The 20,020-nt window shown below is 40.4% G+C and overlaps 1 protein-coding gene across 2 annotated transcripts; it reads right to left on the bottom strand.

Moving 5' to 3' along the window:
- Positions 1 to 19: 19 nt before the first annotated feature.
- Positions 20 to 19,589, bottom strand: OCIAD2 (OCIA domain containing 2). Of its 2 annotated transcripts, none has more exons than XM_082050208.1 (9): positions 19,558 to 19,589; positions 17,022 to 17,157; positions 14,765 to 14,833; positions 14,418 to 14,514; positions 13,520 to 13,573; positions 11,410 to 11,457; positions 10,315 to 10,420; positions 9,004 to 9,091; positions 20 to 624 (listed from the first exon to the last, which is right to left on the bottom strand). In XM_082050208.1, the coding sequence occupies exons 2-8, from the start codon at positions 17,079 to 17,081 to the stop codon at positions 9,010 to 9,012; spliced, it is 516 nt and encodes a 171-aa protein (XP_081906334.1). In that variant the 5' UTR covers positions 17,082 to 17,157; positions 19,558 to 19,589; the 3' UTR covers positions 20 to 624; positions 9,004 to 9,009. The 2 variants fall into 2 exon arrangements, with proteins under 2 accessions (XP_081906334.1, XP_081906333.1); XM_082050207.1 differs by lacking the exon at positions 20 to 624 and adding an exon at positions 5,489 to 6,591.
- Positions 19,590 to 20,020: the final 431 nt, after the last annotated feature.

Genomic DNA, 20,020 nt, shown 5'->3' with positions numbered 1-20,020 from the left:
TGGAACTAAGCATACTTAACCATTTTTAAAAACTGTTTCATGGTGCCAGCTATATTTTTAGACTGATATTTTGAGTTGCCCACACTGGGTCTCTTAAGAGAAGAAATTGTTTTGGAACAAAATGATTGAATGAAACTGCAGATATTTAAAATAGCTGTATTTAAGTGCAGAAAGTTAAAAAAAAAAAGTGACTTAATAGTTATTGTAAAGCTAAGTAAATTTTCTTTTATTCCACAAAATAAATTTTAACTACATTTAAAAATTAACTTACAGCTTAAATCAAACACCAGGAAATTAGTCTGACTGCTTTACCGTGGACATTCCTAAAAAAGCCTTAAAGTAACTGTTTTCATAGTTTCTTAAAACTCCTAAAAATAAGCAGATGCAGGGGCAGTTGAAAGGAGCCAGTAGCATTGTCCTTGAGTCTGTTGTTACTAACGTGTGAACACAGAGAGGGTTGTGAAAATGTGCCTCAGCTCTGGGACAGCTGCTCAAGCTCCAGCAAAACTCCCAGTCTGGAATGTTTCTGTCTTTCCCCAAATTCACAGGCATGTTTTGAGTCCCAGGTAAGTACAGTCTGGACTTTCAAGGGATTTGTTCCTATTGAAGTTGTTTGGAACACATCTACATTAAAGAGAAAAGTGTAAATGAGAAATAGCTTGACTGGCTTAATGAAAATCGAGCGGATTTGCAGAAGCCTGGGGGAATCATATGTACTATTCCAAACCAAGCCCACAAATTTCTTGGCTCCTTGAAATGCAAGAAGAAATCCTGACTTGTCTGCTGTTTGCTGGAAGCAGAAAAACTTGTTTGTTTTCCCCGCGCTGGACTTCTCATTTGGCAGCTCTCAGCGAGCCTCTTGGTGAGACACCCGCTCAGCCTGTACACGCTGCAGGATGCACATCCAGCTCAGCTCCTCAGCTGTCACACACACGTCAAACCTTTCACAGGAAGGCTCTGCTTGCAAGCCAGTCTTTCTGACTTGCAACCAGGATAAGTTATCTCTGTCAATCTCTTCAGTGAGACAATAGCACTATAAATATCCCTTCACTTTTTTCAGTTTGGTCACCTATTAAATATGTAGAAATCAACAAATCATGTTTGGATTTTAATCTCAAGGCAATAAATGGGACAATTTGCCTCTCATTACTATTTCAGGCTCTGGCCATGGGTCTGTTCATATGGGTTTGCACAAGTTCAGCTGAGCCAGTGCAGGTTTGGACACAAGCATGTCTACAGTTTACACTTTAAGTATTTTCTTTGCTAATGCAAGAACTGGACATAAGCCACCAGCACCAGGCAAAAGTTTGGAGGCATCTTTGAGTAGCTGCATTAAAAGCCTGAACCCAGGAGTACCAGGGGCTCTTCAACATGAACAGCCTTGGCCAAGGCATAGAATTCCGGCTTGTAAGATCATCAAGTGAATTACTCTCCCAAATAATGAGGAAAATAACAAGCATTTTTATTTAACTAAGTAAAGCAATATAGCAAAACCAGAAATGTGTAACTGTTCAGGTTATAAGATGTGACAACAAGTAAATGGATTCTTGGATGTGACAGTTACTGAGAGAGCTGCTGGAGAGTAGATGACAATCCCTTGGGGAGAGCTGGCATGTATTTACCTCAGATAAATAAAAACATTATAATTCTTAAAGAATCAAAACATTAACAGCCATGATTCAAACCATTTGTGGCTGTTTGTTCTCTTCAATGCTAATGAATACCAGTTACTCTGCTACTTACATCGCTTTTTTAATACTTACCACACGTTTACTTTTTTTTTTTGATTGAGCAATTGAAAATGTCCAGAGAAGGCCAATGGCATCCTGGGGTGTATTAGAAGAGGGGTGGTTAGTAGATCGAGAGAGGTCCTCCTTCCCCTCTACTCTGCCCTGGTGAGACCACACCTGGAATATTGTGTCCAGTTCTGGGCCCCTCAGTTCAAGAAGGACAGGGAACTGCTGGAGAGGGTCCAGCGTAGGGCAACAAAGATGATTAAGGGGGTGGAGCACCTCCCTTATGAAGAAAGGCTGAGGGAGCTGGGTCTCTTTAGTTTGGAGAAGAGGAGACTAAGGGGGGACCTTATTAATGTTTACAAATATATAAAGGGTGAGTGCCATGAGGATGGAGCCAGGCTCTTCTCGGTGGCAAACAGGACAAGGGGTAATGGGATCAAGCTGGAACACAAGAGGTTCCACTTAAATTTGAGAAGAAACTTCTTCTCAGTGAGGGTGACAGAGCACTGGAACAGGCTGCCCAGGGAAGTTGTGGAGTCTCCTTCTCTGGAGACATTCAAAACCCGCCTGGACATGTTCCTGTGCGACCTCACCTAGGTGTTCCTGCTCCAGCAGGGGGATTGGACTAGATGATCTTTTAAGGTCCCTTCCAATCCCAAACATACTGTGATACTGTGATACTGTGATTTTGAGATACAGGACAATACACAGTAATAAGTAGTTTCAACATACAGTCATAATGTCCTCTGTTTAGCAGAAGCATAGCTTTGCAAAACTAAAAAGCAAGTCTTCTATGAGCTCCTTTCAGAATGTGATACTACAGTAAACAAAAAGGAATGTATGATAAAGAGATTGCACAATCATCTGATAAAAAGGATATTAAATCGGATACAACTTCCATTTATCCTTGAAATGAAAAAAAACATGAAGATGAAAGAGAAGTGAAGAGTTTGATAGATTTCCTTTGCCAAAACTCCAATTATTTAGGATTAAAAATCCATAGCGTATAACCTTTCTGATGCTTTTCCAGTTGCTCGGTGTTGATGTAGAACTCTGTCTTCAGGATATGCGATCTTGGCATGAACTGCTTCTAAATCCAGAAATTTTCAATTCATTCCTTACATGGAATACTATACATTCTTTTCTACTCTCTCTAATCCACAGTGGAACCACATTTCTAGTGCATTCAGGGTTTTTTTAATTAAGCTAAGGTTCTATATAAATCTAATGACTAAATAAATATTTTTGTTTGGCTTAATCCTGTAGGTTTAATATAATTGCTAATCTTAACTGTTTTAGGATAACAAGCATTTTTAAACAGTGTAGCTGATAGAGGAAATGATTAATTTAGTTGCAGTACCTGATGCTTAAACATCAATGATGGATTATCAACAAGGTCTAAATCGTCTTCTGAATAAGCCACGCTAAGCAGAAATCATTTCTGCTGGTGCAGCGTCATGCAGCCAGTGTGTATGGCTGCGTGCTTGAGCTGAAGAGACAAGTGCATTTTTAGGGTCTCCTTAAGCTGTTGCGAAGGGCTGCGTTCACCTTTCCTCTCCCGCTCTGCCCGCTGGCCCAGGTGCAGCTCTGCGCTGATTTCAGAAGCCGCCTTGCGCACACAAGTCACGCAGCGCAGCAGCAGGAGCCTCTTGAGCCCGCCGAGGGGAGGGCGCTGATCGCATGTCTCGCAGCTACACAAAACTATGCAAAATGACTCCCGGCTCTCTGTACTGAGAATGTCACAGTAATTTAAAGCCAACTGTGTGATGCAGTTAGTATTTTTTGCCATGACAATGAAGCTTATTACTCATACTCTCAGTACTATTTTCCTTGCTCTATCATTTTGTCTTCAAGAAACTTAGTCATGTTTTCCTTTGTCAGATAATCTGTTAATGTGTTGACCAGATTTCCCCTAGCATGTCCCCAGAAGACCTCTCAAGCCTTGTAGATTTTCAGCTGGCCTTGAGAAGAGTGTCATTTATTTCTCAAGGACCTCATTTTCTATGGAGCCCTATCAGAAAAAAAAAAAGGCAAAAAAGCCCAAACCCAAACCAAAGCATGTGCACAGTATGGAGTAGATCCCTTTGTTCCCATGCCCACTCTTCCAGAAAAAACATTAATAGATTTGTAAGGCAAAAGATCCTGCTGTGAAACCTATAATGATTCTTCATAATATGTCATAGATATACATATGGCACTATAGGACTTTACAAATCCACCTATTTTAGAGGTGATTGGTCAAATGAAGTACACACTTGGGAAAACAGTACACTTTTGAAAAGGCAGGTTTCTAAGTAAAAAAGTGGTTTAGTATTTCCGAGATGTGGAACTACAGCAATACTGATGTCAGAAGCTGGATCCTTTTATTTTGTCTCTCTCAAATGGAGCTCCTGTGTGTAATGCCAAAAACGAGTCGGGTGCATGGGACAAGTGACCAGCAGCTCTTTCACTGCTAGAAACAGGAGGAAGAAGCTGCTGCTCCCAAATCAGTGTTTCTGTCGGAGGGACCAGAGCGGTGCCAGATCCAGCTGCCCCTTCGTACATGGACTTCAACTAAGCTGTGATATTCTTAAGCACACAGTTAAACTCTACAGTAAGCTCTGCTTTCCAGATACAAATGATTAATAGGAAGCTGTGTACTGTCACTGGATTTTTTTTAGCCTTTTTTGTAAGACCGTCCTGCCAAAAGGGAATGTATATCCTATTATTAGTACAAGAAACTACTAAGAAAAGTTTTGGCACTATATAAACAATACTTGATCCTTTGTAAGGTGAACTATTTTTCCTTCTGGAGACCTTTTCCCCTCTTATTCAAGAGTGAAATGAAGATTATGGAAGCAGCTGATTACCTCGAATCTTTCCCTATTTTTTAATAGGTCAGTCTTAAATTCAATGTATTCAACTTCTGCTTCAATTAAAACCAAATTCTTTAACTGACTTGTATGGAATGCATCATAGTAATTGTCAACATAGGTTAGCTCATTAAATTGTGCATTATTACTATAAAATGGCTGTACTAACTTATAGTTTTTAGAGGAGTCTTTGTGAATCATCAGAAGCTTGTCTTCCCAAGTAAAAAAATCATAAGGGTCTGGCCATGAGAGTACATGAGGATTTGTCCCGCTCTTCCTGTCTCCCTTTTGCATAAAGTAATAATGTAAAATAATCAGTATGCATTTAAATGTTCCTTTCTGCATCATGCAGCACAACTACTAACAACCCAACACCTGATTTCTTCTGGAAATTCTCCTGTGAACTAGAAGGCACTTTTTTGTTTCTTTGTGAAATCTTAAGAAGCGTAAAAGTTTAAGTCCTATAAACCATCCAATTCTAAAAAATCCAGCACCTGTGTGACTCCACCCCTAGAACACACATCCAGCCACCAGGAATATTCTAACACACCTGTAAGTCACAGCACAACGGAAGTCAGTTGGCTCCAATTTTATTAAATTAGGTAACATGGTACAGAATGTGTTGTGAGTCTTCCCTGTCCTTCCACAGCTGGTGCTTTTGGGAGAGGCAGTTAACTTAATTTTAACATTATTTTAAAATGTTTAAGTTATATTTAAGAAATATAGCAACATCATTACTACCTCATGATAAAGGTTTGTAGCCCAAGGTGTGCATTTGACTAGACTGATGGTTGAGGAAAGCAGGAGAAATTGTATTTTAACAAAATGAAATAACAATCTTGCCAAAATGTACCTGTTATTCCTCAAATCAAGGAGTATTATGTGGAGCCTAACAGAGGGCAAACACCAGGTTGGAAAGGTATAAAATCTTAAAGGAAAAAAACAAGGCAGTTAGTCTCACCCTTCTCCTCCAGCCTTGCTAGGAAAGACTCTCCAAATGCCTTATCGAGGTGGTGTGCATTTAGCCTAACAGCTTCTTAAACTCAGAACGTCTTTTGTGTGTAGTAACCAATCAATAGATACTTTGTACTTCTACATTTTACCTGTCCTGCCTGCAGAACCTCTTTGTGCCCAGGTAAAGATGCCCAAAGAAGCTGGTTCAAAGAGGGGGGCTAACAGTAGGCAGAGTATAAAAGCAAACAAAAAGCCCCCGCAAAAAACAGACTCCATTGACTGTCAGTGAAGCCCCAATTTTTCAGTAGCTGCACGCTTGCTTTCCATGTGAACACCATCACTGTGTTTAGGGCAAGTGTCTGCTTTAGATTTCCTGAGATATTTCATGGAAGTCTGCATGTCATGCTGTTCATAAAAGCCATCTAGCTTTTTCTCAATACCTACTGGATTGCATGCAGCCCATAAGCCATTCCAAAATACTGGATCCTCTTGTCCATTATGAATGTGGCACATGCTTTTGATAACCCTGACAACGTGGACTTTTATGTAAACCCGGCCTATTAAAAGTTGGCTTAGCACAGTAACTGCAGTGTGACAATACCATAATGGACTTCTAGCTTAGTACTCCTAAAACAGTCCATAAACAAGGAGGCAGCACAGAGATGGAATAGCTGCCTAACTCTGCAAAGTCATTTAAACATCCTTGCACTCTTTCCTTTTGACATGGAAGACAAACATTCCAGTGTATGCCTTTTGCCTTGCTACACAAAGTATTGCCAGCACCCAACTACAATAAATTTATTTTTTCAGCACTAAGAGCTAAATTGCACTGAAGGGAGGAAAATAAACCAAAACATGCTGAGAAGAGAGAAGAGGAAAGGAGTGCATTACAAGAAATCGGTATTTACTATGAACAGAACTAAGTAACATTATGCAACTACTTCAAATAAGCAGATTTACACCAAGCAAAAGTAATTATTTCTTCTTTACAGAATAAAACCTTGAATGAAGAAGCTGATCTGTAAGATTTTTTATCATCTTCACCGCATCTGTAAATGCAATGAAAGGACCTGTTATTTAGCTGAGTGGCACCTTGTTTTCGATTTGAAATGTGCAGCTTCTTGGTGATTTCTCTGAGAGCTCTGCAAAGTCCCTGAGGATAGAAGACGTTACCTTTGGACTCATCAACATGAGTATAATTTTATCTGGGTGGTCCTCCTGGGCAATGCCAGATCTGGCAATGTATGCTTGGCATTGATAGTGGTGAGATGCACTCAGTAGGGTCTCTGTACATTTTTAGAGCATAGCATGCTAAATGAATAATTTTTATTAAAACATAAAAGAGGTTATGAGGTTATTATTTTCACTGCTTAACAACACAGAAAACAACACAATGCTTACAGTATTTGTTTTCCTATGTTTCTAAAACCTGGCCATCAAAACTGATTTCTGGCTAATTGAAAATATCACACTGGTCTGAATATAAAGGCTTTTTCCTTCCAGCAATTAAAATTTGAAAGAAATACACTTGTCTGCCATTTGTTTTTAGACTATGTTTCTGACTAAGCTTTTTAGCCCTTCCAGAAAACAAGCAAGACCTAAGTGGCTGGTAGAAAGCGCAGCAATCAAGGTCTTTGATGAACAAGCGAGCTGGAACAGGGAAGAGGTTCCACAGCAGAAATTCCAGGACACACTGCAGGAGGCAAAGCACCAGAGGGGCCTGTGGCACCCTGCATTCTCCCCTTCAGACAGCTATGAGACTCCTTAGTATTTGGGACAATTTGCTATTTATTTAAAAGTGAATTGGTACTTATACACCAGAAAAAAGATTGTCATCTCACAGAGGAAGGCTGAAAAAGGGAATGTGTTTGTACTTAAGGTTCAGCAAGCCCCAGTTCTGACAAACAGTGGAGGTAAATCCCACCATCAACATTTGATTCCACAACACAGGTAATTGCTAGTAAGTGACCATCCCCAATTAAGTACACTTTGGAGTCCTTATTTGAACCAGGTGAGGATACTGGCCTACATAAGGAAACACTTATTTAAGAGAAAATCTTTAAAAGCACTTAATCAGTACAGCAATGAAAGGGCATCATTAAGCTCACAACTGCTAATGGATTTAGGGTGTCATTCACTCACAGCCATCAAAGCTTGGCTCACCTCCCTCCTTCCTGCTGGCACTAGCAAGTTACCCTTCAGAAAGGCTGGATTTCCCCCGTCCCGCTTTCTCGGGGGTCTGGTACCCAGACAGAGCAGCGAGATCATCTGGAGGGCCACAGCGCTTCACGAAGAACTGCTGCCCATTTTGGCAGCTACCCTTTTAGGCGAGCCTAAGCCAAAGTGTGTTTCCTGCTAGTGGCTGAGCACTTGCAGCTCCTGATATAAAATACTCAAGTGGTGACAAAGCTGATCAGAACCAGGAATTTATTCTAACGGCTTCTTTCAGGACAACCCTTACTGCCATAATGTATTGTTGCATAGTAAAAATCCATCCAAATCCCTCTTCTGGGTAAGCAAACAGGTTCTGCTAGGATATCCCCCCTTGTCTGCAGCCATGCACTTCAGAGCAAGAAAGGGACCATTATCAATATCCGTGTCTAAATTCCAACATAATATATGCCAAAGAGACTCAATCCAAGAATTTCTGCATCAGGGTTTTGTTTCAAGCTACAGTCTGAGCCACAACAAACTCACAGGGCAGGATTTCAAACAGGCCCTTTGCTCCCCTCTCTTGCAGGCAGCCAAGCTATTTGCAAACACTTTCACACATTCTCCTGCCTGGGAGAAATGTAGGCCACAGCTTACCACAAGCACAATGTGTGAAAATGCTTTTAAAAAGCCCAGCTGCTGGCCTGTTTTTCACAGACAAAGAGTGAAAGTGCTTTTAAATACCCTCTGCCTTCCAGCCTGTAAAATCTCCTTTTTCGCAAAGGGGACTTTCCCCTTTCTGGAGTGAAAACATCCCATGGGCCGTCACCCCTGCCCCAGCTCCAGCACCACTCCCGTGCTGCCCTCACCAAGGCTCTGGCCAAACCACAGCACTGGATGAACCCATCCCTCCCCAATAAACAAACAAACACACTCCCAACTTTGTCTGCTTTTAGATTCTTGATATTTTGGTGTATTTTTAAATATCAACACTATCTATAATTATTTGATTAAGTAAAAAAGTTGGAAATTTAAAAGAGTTAGATTTGTTTTCACGCAAGTAGTCAATCCAAATCAATTCCGACTGGGTGAATAAACAATACTCTGCTACAGCTACAGCAGAAATTTCTAAGAAATGCGGGATTTAAAACTAGCATTAAAGGTATGTAAAGTAAAAATGAAGAAACAAACCGAACTACAAACTACAGATAAAGAATATTTCCTTGAATAATGCTCAACATTGAATAATCCTTGAATAATCCACTCAACATGGAAAATAAAATGAGAATTTGTATTTCAAGGTTGCCTACCTGGGACTAAGATGCTGCAGGAACTGAACCTTCTTTCTCATTTGATCTCCGTTTTGCTTCACATTCTTTGCAAGTATGATGACAATGCCTACAATATTGAAAGCAGAAAAAAATGGTCAAGAATTTTGCTGGGTTTCTTTTAGTACCACCATATAGCATGCTGGCAAATGTTCTTTAAGAAGTAATATATTGTCTATGTTCTCCAATTATTGTAACTGCTTTATGGGACATAAACTACAGAAAATGAAATCTAAATAGCTCAACCAATAAAACACCATTAATTATTATTCTTAACGACCATTTCCCGCAATCCCCAAAATAGAACAGGATTTTCTAAGACAGAAAAGACAGTTCTTACCATTGTACCTATTAATAATAAGCAAACAGAGGTAGGAGCAAGGCGTATAACACAAGAGAGTGACAAACAGCCACTTTGTGTTACACCAAGTGAGGAAAGTAATAGCTTTGTTATGTGGGGGAAGAATAGAAACAGAGAGAGATGTGAACAATGAAGAAGCTTCCCATTATCAGTCAGGCATTTTCATGGGTGTAAAAGCTCACATTGGTCTGGAGGAAAGATGTGGAAAGACAGAGGAGAATGATTTTGTGGGAAGGATTTTTGGAAATGCATCTTGCATGTGAAAGGTGCATATGAGAAGCCATACTGGTAATTAAAGGTGAAGAGTATGATTTGACAGGAAAAAGTATTTTATATGAAGTTTAGAAAACAATGACTAAAACATGGAGGTGACAGGAGGCAACGACTGAGATCTATCGTATGGTTAGAGTTGCAAGGTGGAAAAAAATCCCCTTGCAGTTGTGCTCTCTATGGCTTGGCATAACAGTACGAGGTTGGGCAAAGCCACAGAGGAGGAGGCTGGAATGTGGGTTCAGATTGAAACAGTTGTTAAAATATGGGGATAGTGTAAAAAAAAATCTGCAGTACATTTGGCTGGATGTATGGTACAATGGAGGACTGAAAGGGCTGAGCGATAACATAGAAGATTGTGAGACACTTAGAAACATAATACTAGATGAAAAGAGAACTAGTAACTATTGTTCCATCACACTTAAAAGTATGATAATTTCATTTAAAGAATGGATTTCCTAATGACAGATATTACATTGCGTTTAATTAGCATTTTCTGAGGAATATTTAGTAGTTTCTAATACTGTCATATATAGCCTAAGAATATGAATAGTAACTCATGACCTGATCACAAAACTTAAGTTCATAGTTCTGCCGTGTGTTATTTTTACTATTGTAAAGACAATTTTGATCTAGGATTAATGTTTTAAATAAGCACAAACCTTTTTTGTTGTGGACGACATGGTACAATACCAATTTTCTGGAACTTTTTTTTGCATTCTCCTACGTATGACATCTTTCCAATGGCAAAACCTAAGACACCAGCAACTATAAAGACAGATAACAAAACATTGTCAATACAAGAGCCTAAATCAAGAGTCTGCAATTGGCTCCATTTTAATCGTATGACAAATTGTATGTAGCATGTCTTCTCAAAACATGTCACAAACACATATGAAGTTACACAGGATTACAGGGATGATTTCAAGAACTACTGAAAACCAGCCACATATTGGTGAGACATAGCAACTGCAGGAAAAAGATACTGCATTCACCTGGAATTATAAGATTTCAGATTTGGAGGAGGAGATTATGGAGAAAGCCCACAGCAAAATTAAATCACAATGCCAGCACCAATTTCTCTTGCCCTTGTATGTGCACCATGGTATTTCTGATGATTGCACTTCCAACACTTATCTTCTCAGGGGTTTGGGGAAGCTTGACCATCAGCCCGCCACAGTATCATACTGAGGCTTTCACTCATTATAGGGTCAGAAAAAAAATATTATTTCAACATTCTCCATTTTCTCTTGAATTTCTTCTGAAGAAGGAATCAACTTAAATTCTTGCAATTCAAGAGCCATATTTCTGTACAGTTTCTGTGCTTTTATTTGGTTTCTTTATCAACATGGTCACGAACTAGACAGTTAAGATAAATCAAATGAACATACGAAAAGGAAGATAGTATTTTATATATACTGTGATGGGCCCTTGATACCATAAACTATGTGATTTGCTAAGCATGGCTGATCAATGAGGTTGACATTATTTATAAAACAAAGGTGAGACTGGATTTTTTACCAGTTCCAGAGAATATATTAAATAAACATAAGCTGCTACTGAAAATGTTTATGTTAAAAGAACCTTATTTCATACATTTATCTTTAAACACAGCAGAATTCTGATTTCCTAAAGCACTGCAGTACACCTCATAAATTCCAAAAACAGAAAGAAAGAGATTCAAAGACATGCATCTAAAGTCTGCAGATTGCCTGTAAATAACCCTTATTTTCCTTTTAGAATAGGGTACAACTTACTTGCCATCTTAGGTAATGCACCAAATCTTGGGCTTGCTGAGAAAATGCCTAAAATAAAAGGGAATATTAAGAAAGCCTAAGGAACTCACCAGCACTCAAAACCAAGACAGTATTTTTTCTACAAGCTTTTGCATTTCTGAAGGTGAAGACTGTACAAAAAACGTAAAAGTTCATTAACTCAAGGCACTTGCTATTCCACTAGTTCTTAGTGAATCTGGTTTTGTGCAGTCCTACGTCATAGGAGGAGAAAAGCCTGGACTTTGCAGGATTCAGCTCAGGGGTTCTGAGTGTAAATCCACATGAAAGCAGCACAGCTGCCACTGGTGACACCCACGGGACTGCAGGCCCAAACTATTCTTCAGTATTTTTCTGTGGCTACTGATGAAAACTCCTGTTAAACTGTACCACTGGTATCTAGCCTTCTCCTCTGGAGATGAGAGATCAAACATTTTGGCCTTTAACAGGAGAATACAATGTGCTGAACAAGAAAAACAAAACGTTATCTTTAGCCGAAATCTGCCTTCCCAGAGTTAACACCAGCAGGTGGAACCAGTACCCTGCGAGCACGCGTCTCTGGCAGAGGAGCGCTATGCTGCAGAAGAAGGCTCCGCACTGCAAGATGAGCATGGTGAAGGGAACACTGTTTGCACCGCTACATGCATGCAGTGTGAATGAGGGGCAGAAGTTCCAGCTTCTTCCAGAGCCCATGTACTGTGCAGTGAGCAGAGAGTTCAGACAGAGCAGCAGACCGTCTATGCTAAGGGCAAGGGCCTTCGCGCACTGGCATCTATGCAATTTTACAATGGGGAGGGAGGAAGAAAATTATTTTTGTTTCTAAACAGCCCCCCCTTCTTCCAATAGTTGACTCACAGGAATTATTATTTAATATGGGCATTTTTTATTTCACAGATGATAAGAAATGTCCAAGTGCAATGGAGAGAAACCGAGAAGAGTACCCAGTGCCAGAGGGTGCGATGTGAGCTACTGAGAACCCCCCCAGTGCCCTTCCTACCACTGCTCACCCTTTTCCAAATGTGAAATCCTTTGCTGTCCCTCACACACTCTCATGTGCTCCTTCCCTCCTCATCTGCCTACAAGCTCCTACGTCAAGGATGCAAAAGGGAACCCACACCAACCTCTTGAGGTATAGCACAGCTTTTAGGTTTTCTACTATCATCTTAGTAGAAAAAAAAAAAAAAAAAATTGATGATGAGGAAATCTGGTAATAGCTGCTTGAACAAAACAAGGGGCTCGCAACCATACACAGTGAGAAAAGGCTGAGCCATTTCCACCTCCTCCATTTGCTGTCTCCCACCACCCACCTCTTAGAGCCCCAGGATTCTTTTCTGCTTCTTGCTTCAGGTCCTTTGATTTCTCTCTTCTCCTACCTGCCCTTGCTGTAACTGGCTGCTGCTGCAGGCTGAAGGACTGTCTGATTTGCTCCTGTGGGACACTCCCATCTTAGCGGTCTTCAGGGTGGATGCCTTTCGCTCTTTATCCAAAACACAACCTCAGCCTCATTATTAAAGACCTCCAGAAGGGAAACTCCACATTGCAAGGTGCAATGTGGAGAACGAGGCTCATCCACCACATAAACAGAATACAATTCTCTTTTGTGTTAGCCTGCAGATTGCAAGACATCTCTATGAAAACCTCTCTGTCTCCTCACTTGGCAGCGTTCCTTGTCTCTTTGCACCAAAGCTGCATTCATATTGAGACATGGTCACTGTGAAAACATTGCCAGCATTTTTTCAAATAAACCAAGAGAGCTACAGTACCTGATGCTGATGCCCCTGCTCAGGTTGTATGATGCTCTGCCTTACAAGCAGCCCCAGTGAAGACTCTACTCAAAGACATGTGACCGTGGTGACAGAATCCAGTCAGCCACCACTCTTTAAATCCATTAATTCTCTTTTCAGTTCATGTTATTTTAAAAGAATGACTGTGGCAATGGATACATAAGGATCAAATCATTATAACAATGATAGTGATGAGTGAGAGAAATATTGATCTTGAAAAACACCAGGCTTTAGGGAAACTTGCATTTCAGTAGTAATTCCAGAGTCTCAACTTCATAATTTGGGACCATCCTGTATTTTTTTATTTTTACCTTTTGAGACTAGCCCCTGGGTGACAAGCATGCTCCCGAGAGACAGAGGAAGAGCTGTAAAAATAAAAAGTAGTACCTGGTATTAGCCAGAATTTTTTACCTATTTGTTAAACACATTACTCTTTTTTATGTTAGATGTTTTATATGTTTATAATGTTGAACGCATTACTCATCTTCTAAACATTAACTTTGCATGTTGTCTTAATCACCTATTCCATCTGCTCATTCAGATTATTATCTCTTCAAAGTGAGGATGTGCTCACACAGCAACAGACATCAGACGTGCTGTAGCATCTGGAGCTAATGAATTATATACATTTATTAAACAATAGCTTCCATAATCTGAATATCTCCTCTTATCCTGCCACACTAATAACGACAGCAGCTCCAATTAAATGCTGAAACCCTTCTCAACCTTCTCCTTTCAGAAAATGTCTGATTTTGGAAGAGATTGATGTGGTGGACTTGAAAGGCACTAAAACACTGAGTAAATCATCTTTTAGACATCCTAATAGCTAAAGAATTTCGCAAACCCAAGACATATAGCCATGCCTGCCTTTCATTGAAAGGCAAGAATAAGTACGTCATAAACTAAAACAATACTAAGGTTGTTTTAATAATGGACTTCAAGACTAGAACAAGAACTAGAACTAGAAAACTAGATTGTTAAATTAAGTTCATATTAACAAAACGCTTAATTCTGCCTTTACCTGCAATTCAATTAACCCTATAATAACATATTGCTCAACTTAAAATAAGGTGACAGAGTTAACCCACAATAATATTTCAACAAAACCCAATGTATTACAATAAACAACATGGCATTTTGCAGCCAGTTTTGCACAATCACATCAAAAAATCATTCTCAGTGTGATACGAACAAGTTTGGATCACTTACCTCTGTACCAGAAACTTTCCTTTTTGCATTCTTTACGGATCCTTGCAACTTCTCCAGCATCATTAGTTTGTGAGACTGGACAATAGAACATTGGCTGAAAGGATAAACCTGGGTTAGCTTATTGAAGTTAATCTCACAAAAAGAAAACAAATCAATTAAAGAAAATAAATTATTTAAAACCAAATAAAATACAATGCAAAAAAACACAACCAAACAAGCAAAATTCCTTCTTCTGTTCATAGCAGTGTGATGAAATACTTGATGCCCCAATAGAGAAAGAACTACAAAGGTCTTAAGTTAAAACCACTCATCTTGTTAGTCTGTACTTTCCTAAAACAGCTCAGCTGCTGCTTACCCCAAAAGTATATTGCTTTATTTCTGTCAGCCATTTCATTCTCGTGAGCTACATCAGCTTTCTGGAAAATAAATGTCAGGAAATAAAGGCAGAGTGGTAGTTTCTAAAAATGAAGTTCTGCTCCTTACAGAGGTCAGGTTAAACTCATTAAGGGCAGATCTTGCAAGTATCCAGAAGAGGGTCACCATAAACTCTGTTGGATTCCCCCAAGTAGCCTAACTTTCTCTCTAAGCAGTTTAAATATATTCATGACATTAACTGAACTGGCTTCACCTTCATAATAATTAGCTTGCAGACAGGCTTCTTTTAGGCTAATGGTAGCTCTTTTTTTTTTTTTTCTATTTTGATTGTGAGGAAAAAAAAAAAGACAGTAGTCTCTCTTGCATTCTGTGTCCAGGGTATTGACACAATTATAAACAGATTATTTTTCTTCCTTTAAGAGACAACTGTTATCAGTGTTAGCACTTGTGGTCTCATTATTGGACATATGAAATACACAGGTGTGCTGGTTTTGGCTGGGAAAGAGTTTATTTTCTTCATAGTAGCTGGCATGGTGCTGTGTTTCGGATTTGTGACCAAACCAGTGTTGATGACACAGGGATGTTTTAGTTACTGGTCAATTGTGCTTGCACCATGTCAAGGCCTTCTCTGTTTCTCAGGCTGCCCGGCCAGCACGGAGCCGGGGAGGGGGCACAAGAAGTTGGGAGGGGACACAACTGGGACAGCTGACTCCAAGTTACCCAAGGGGTACCCCACACCATGCGACATTGTGTTCAGCAATAAAACCCAGGGGAAAGAAGGAATCATTACTAAGTTAAAATTAATTGAAATGTTCCCATTTTTCTGTAAAAACATAACATCTAAAACCATACTTATTCTTGAAAGCAAAACCAGAATTCATAGAGCAAGTAGTGTCTTGGGGAAAAAAAAAAAAAGCAGCACATTAGTCTATTACAGGATTCTATCTCATTTTATGCCTGACTGATCCATGATTTTGTAACTGTAATAATGAAATACATTTATTGGCTGCAGCCACACATTTCACATTTTAGCTAATTAATATCTCCATCCTTCTTCAAGCACTGGCTCCCACTAAAGTGAATGGCGGTGCTGCTTGGGTAAACCGGAGAGAACTGACTCCATTCCAGGCCCTAGAGAACCGCTCCAAACCGGTTTCACAGCAAGGTCAGAGCAAATACAATAAAATCCAAACAAGCTGAGTGAAAGATAAGGAAATGACTGTCAGGGCCCTAAGTGCACCGACAGGCTTTGCAACTGTTCTGCCCTCATACACACCCTGCCAGAGGTTTAGCTGCCTGGACTCAAAGTCAGCTCTAGCATGGCACAGTTGTGTAATACTGAATTATTAACAGATTGCTGTGAAAACAGCAAAGCTGGGAGCAAGAAGCTTTGCCCAGTGCCTTTGTCCCTGGGCTCAGGAGCTGCATTTAAGCTGAGGCCCTCACCTTAGCTGTGTGGCAGGTATGCCTGCACCTGGCCTCTTTCCACAATGATCCCTACCGACCCTTGCTAACTTGATGTCCTGGCGGACCATCAGACTGGTCCTTATTCCTATGGACTCGCCCGGCAATCGCTGTACTGACTGTTGGCTTAGCCTGGTTAATGTCACTGCATCTGCTCTGCTCCTCTTCTTGCGGTACTGCGGGACTGTTCTCCTTGTCCCTGATGCCACAACCCCTGCCTGCTTTGCTGTCACTCATGGCTCCTGGGTCACCTTTCCTTGCAGATCAGCCCACTTAAGCTGCTCTCTGGCAGTGACTGGAGGCAACAAGGTCATACCACATTTAAATTCCTTGCGGTTAATTACATGCTTATATCATAAAATGGTAAATCTGCACCCCTGTGGGTAGCAGAGGAGAAGGCTCAGCAGCTGTAGAGCTGGAAGGCAGGTTCTTGTGCAGTATTGTTCCTCTCTCCCCTTCTGAATACACACACACACACACGCACAGCTTGATGGGGACAGGTTATACTGGACTAGTACCCAGACACTAGGGCTCTACTAGTTTAACCAGCATAGCATAATTCAGAGCCCACTATCTTAAAACTCGAAAGCTCCTAGCCTCTGAGTGTAGTGAATTAGGCAGAATAACACATAGCACTTTCTTCTCTTCATTTATATGATTAAGTTAACAGATACCTGTTTCTGTCTTCAGTAAGCATGACCAATGTAAAATCACAGTTATTCACTAGCAGTAGCATCAAAAAAAGAGGGAGGAAAAACAGCTTACCCATCCAGTTTGCTTTAATGGAGATGTCTGACTTTCCTGTTGGGTTGTTTTGGAAGACATTGTCTCTTTCCTTGTATTCTGCTGCTGATATTGGTCAGCAGAAATTGTGTTTCATGCCCAGCTACCTCTCTTTCACCTAGGGACAAAGGTAAAAAGCCGAAGTATCATATTGATACTGTAAGTTCAGTGATAGCATCCAGTCAGCTAATGATACACAGTTAATAGCACAGTGTTTCACTTATTAGCAATACAGAGTTGTTTATTTTTCAAACAGGGAAGTAAGTAAGTATAATTAGATGCTGGATCATGACCAAGCAAAACACTCTCCATCATAAAGAAATTAGAACAAATATGAACAAGTAATCCAAAACCTCTATAATTTTTACTGTACTGCAGATCAAAAACTTGGCTTCTTGAGCATGCTGTCCAGAATCATTGTACTACTGTCCTCATTCCTGTCATTTGAAGCTTTGACTCCACAGGACCCACAATGCAAGCCTACCACAAACCATGTCTGTGTTTCCAATAAATACAATCCAGTTACAAACATGCTTAAAAAAACAAAACCAAAACAAGCAAAAACTGAACCAATCCGCTATGAGAACAAATAAATTACAAAGAGTTTTAGAGTTGCAGTCTCCATGCCTAAGAATCACATTGCTAGGGAAAAGCAAGAAGGAATCCCATTTCTTTCTGGAGTAATTCAAATATCTAAACTACGGGTTTTACTTAGCACCTTGCTGCATGGTCTGGCACTTTATTTATCAACATACAGGGCACTGCAGCTTTTAAAAAGGTACCTTCTGAGAATGGTGGCACTGAGCAATACTAACGTGACTGCGAAGGACAGAGTTAAACAGGAAACATGTGCAACAAGTTAATAACCTGAATGCTTTTCTGCACTAATAATATTACTATATAAACCACTTCCTGCACTTATTTGCGTGTCAGTTACACAGCTATAAAGTTCAAGCAAAGTCTGCTTCATCCACACTAGATATTCAGACACCAATGCTTTTTAAATGATGGAACACAACCTCCTCTACCCTTGGTAAAAAGACCCAGGCATTGCATTCACACCAATCTGCACTTTATTCTCAGTCACTCTCAAAAATGACAATGGGCACTGTATCTTTGAAAATCCACATAATGTTGGGAAAGCCCACAGCTCCTCACTGCCTGACTCACCCTGACTAACAGCAATTTAATTTTCCATCAGTCTTTTGTCACTTAATGCAGAAAATGAGATAAAATATGAGAAAAAAATGCATAAAACTTTAAAGATGTTTATGTCAATCAAAGACACAATCTGTTTTCTTGTTCTTATCTGCTCATGAAGCCTACCTGTCCAGACGGTTGCAAAAAAAAAAGCATCACTGGAAAGTCCTACTGACTGATATGTTTCCTAACTGCTGCAACAGATTTTAGGTGCTCATCTTTTTCATGAGGATAAAAAAATTGAGTCCCTGGCAAAAATAAATCAATAGAAAAAAATTTAAAGAGTATAAATTAGGTTATAAAAATTTGCAGCTTGCCATTAACCTCCTGTATTGTCTTCAGCATACATTTCTCCAGAATAATAAATTATTCAACTACACTTCTGCTTCAACAAAGAATCCCCAAAACATGCAGCCCTTTAAGCAGCTTTGTGGTACCCCTCCCAGTTGGAAGGAAAGCTGAAAGCTACACTGGCAGGAATGAAGCAGAGAGACACAGGTGAGGTCATCAAAGTATTATTTAATCTAATTATTAATATTAGTACTTAGCACACATGCTGCCTCCTGAGGACATGAAAGGGTTCACATACTTCGGGGCATTGTGTCTTGGAATGACAACCATCATCCCCAAAAATAACTGTATTTGCACTGACCTATTGAAGGAACATATTTTTTTACTTTAACACTGATTGCTATTTTCTCAACCTATGTAACTGTTAGTGTAACAGTTAACTGTATATTCTCTTAGCTGCCTTGGGAAGAATTCCTCAATTATGTTATTCTCTTTAACTGAAATGCCTATACCTACAATCAATGTGGTTTGCAGGATCAAATATTCAGAAATCTTCTTCCTATTCTACAAGAACTATTCTGGATCATTTACTTATTTACAGAAGAAAAGGCTTATACAATACTCCTGAAAGATCTCATGGTTTTGATTCGTCTAAGGGGTTGATAAGGAACCAGCAGGCAAGAAGATAGATAACTTTTTAGTATGTGAAAACTACCAACTTCGTATGTTATTTCCAATAAGAAGTCTCCTTCCAAATAGGAATGGTGAGCTTATAATTTCGAAGATTACTTGCGGAAGAAGGTGGGAGCCAAATCAGCATGTGTTAGCTGGTATATACAGTTGACTGTGATCTACGGTGGAGATACTGTGCATTTGCCCAGGGCAGGTGCCACTGTAGTACCATGATCCATATGAACCCTAAAACAACTCCTTAGGACTTTGCAGAGGTCCTTCGAGGACTGAATGTCCACTGTGAGGAAGAGGGGAAGGCTCGCTAAGATGTTTCACTATAATGTTTCACACCTACCTTCTGAGCTGTTGCTTTGTTTTAAATCCAGGAGTGTCAGCAGAGCAACTGCACCAGGTGTTGGATGAAAGCTCCTCACCAACAGCTGGGTGGACACCACCTGCCAGGGACAACAGGGTGTTACTTTGCGCTTGCTGCTTGCTCTAAAGACTAACGATGTGGCTGGGGCCCTGCAAAACGCCGGGAGCTCCGCGTTTTGTAGGAGGGGAGAGTGGCTGCAGTCACGACGAGCGCAGGGACCGCTCTTGTAAAAATGTCTGAGACCGACCTTCCCCTCTGTGCCGTCCTGCGGAGAAGGGGAGCGGGCCAGATGTGGGCGGTGAGGGGAGACTCCCCCATGAACCGCCGCCTGCCCCTGTGTCCCGGACCGGCCGCCGAGAGCTGCGCCAGCCCCGGCCTTCTTATCGACAAAAATATCCGGCCCCGCGGAGCTCAGACCCTCCGGCACGGAAAGGAGAGACTG

Source organism: Streptopelia decaocto (assembly GCF_964273445.1).
Source record: "Streptopelia decaocto genome assembly, chromosome: 4".
Taxonomy (NCBI): domain Eukaryota; kingdom Metazoa; phylum Chordata; class Aves; order Columbiformes; family Columbidae; genus Streptopelia; species Streptopelia decaocto.
The sequence above is the reverse complement of the archived record's forward strand: the minus strand, read 5'-3'. Positions and strand labels throughout refer to the sequence as shown.

Coding starts and splice junctions, on each gene's coding strand:
- OCIAD2 (XM_082050208.1), bottom strand. CDS start 17,081: ATGTCTTCCAAAACAACCCAACAGGAAAGTCAGACATCTCCATTAAAG. Junction 14,515..14,764: donor TATACTTTTGGGGTAAGCAG/CAGCTGAGCTGT, acceptor GGTTTATCCTTT/CAGCCAATGTTCTATTGTCC. Junction 13,574..14,417: donor GGAAAGTTTCTGGTACAGAG/GTAAGTGATCCA, acceptor TTATTTTTACAG/CTCTTCCTCTGTCTCTCGGG.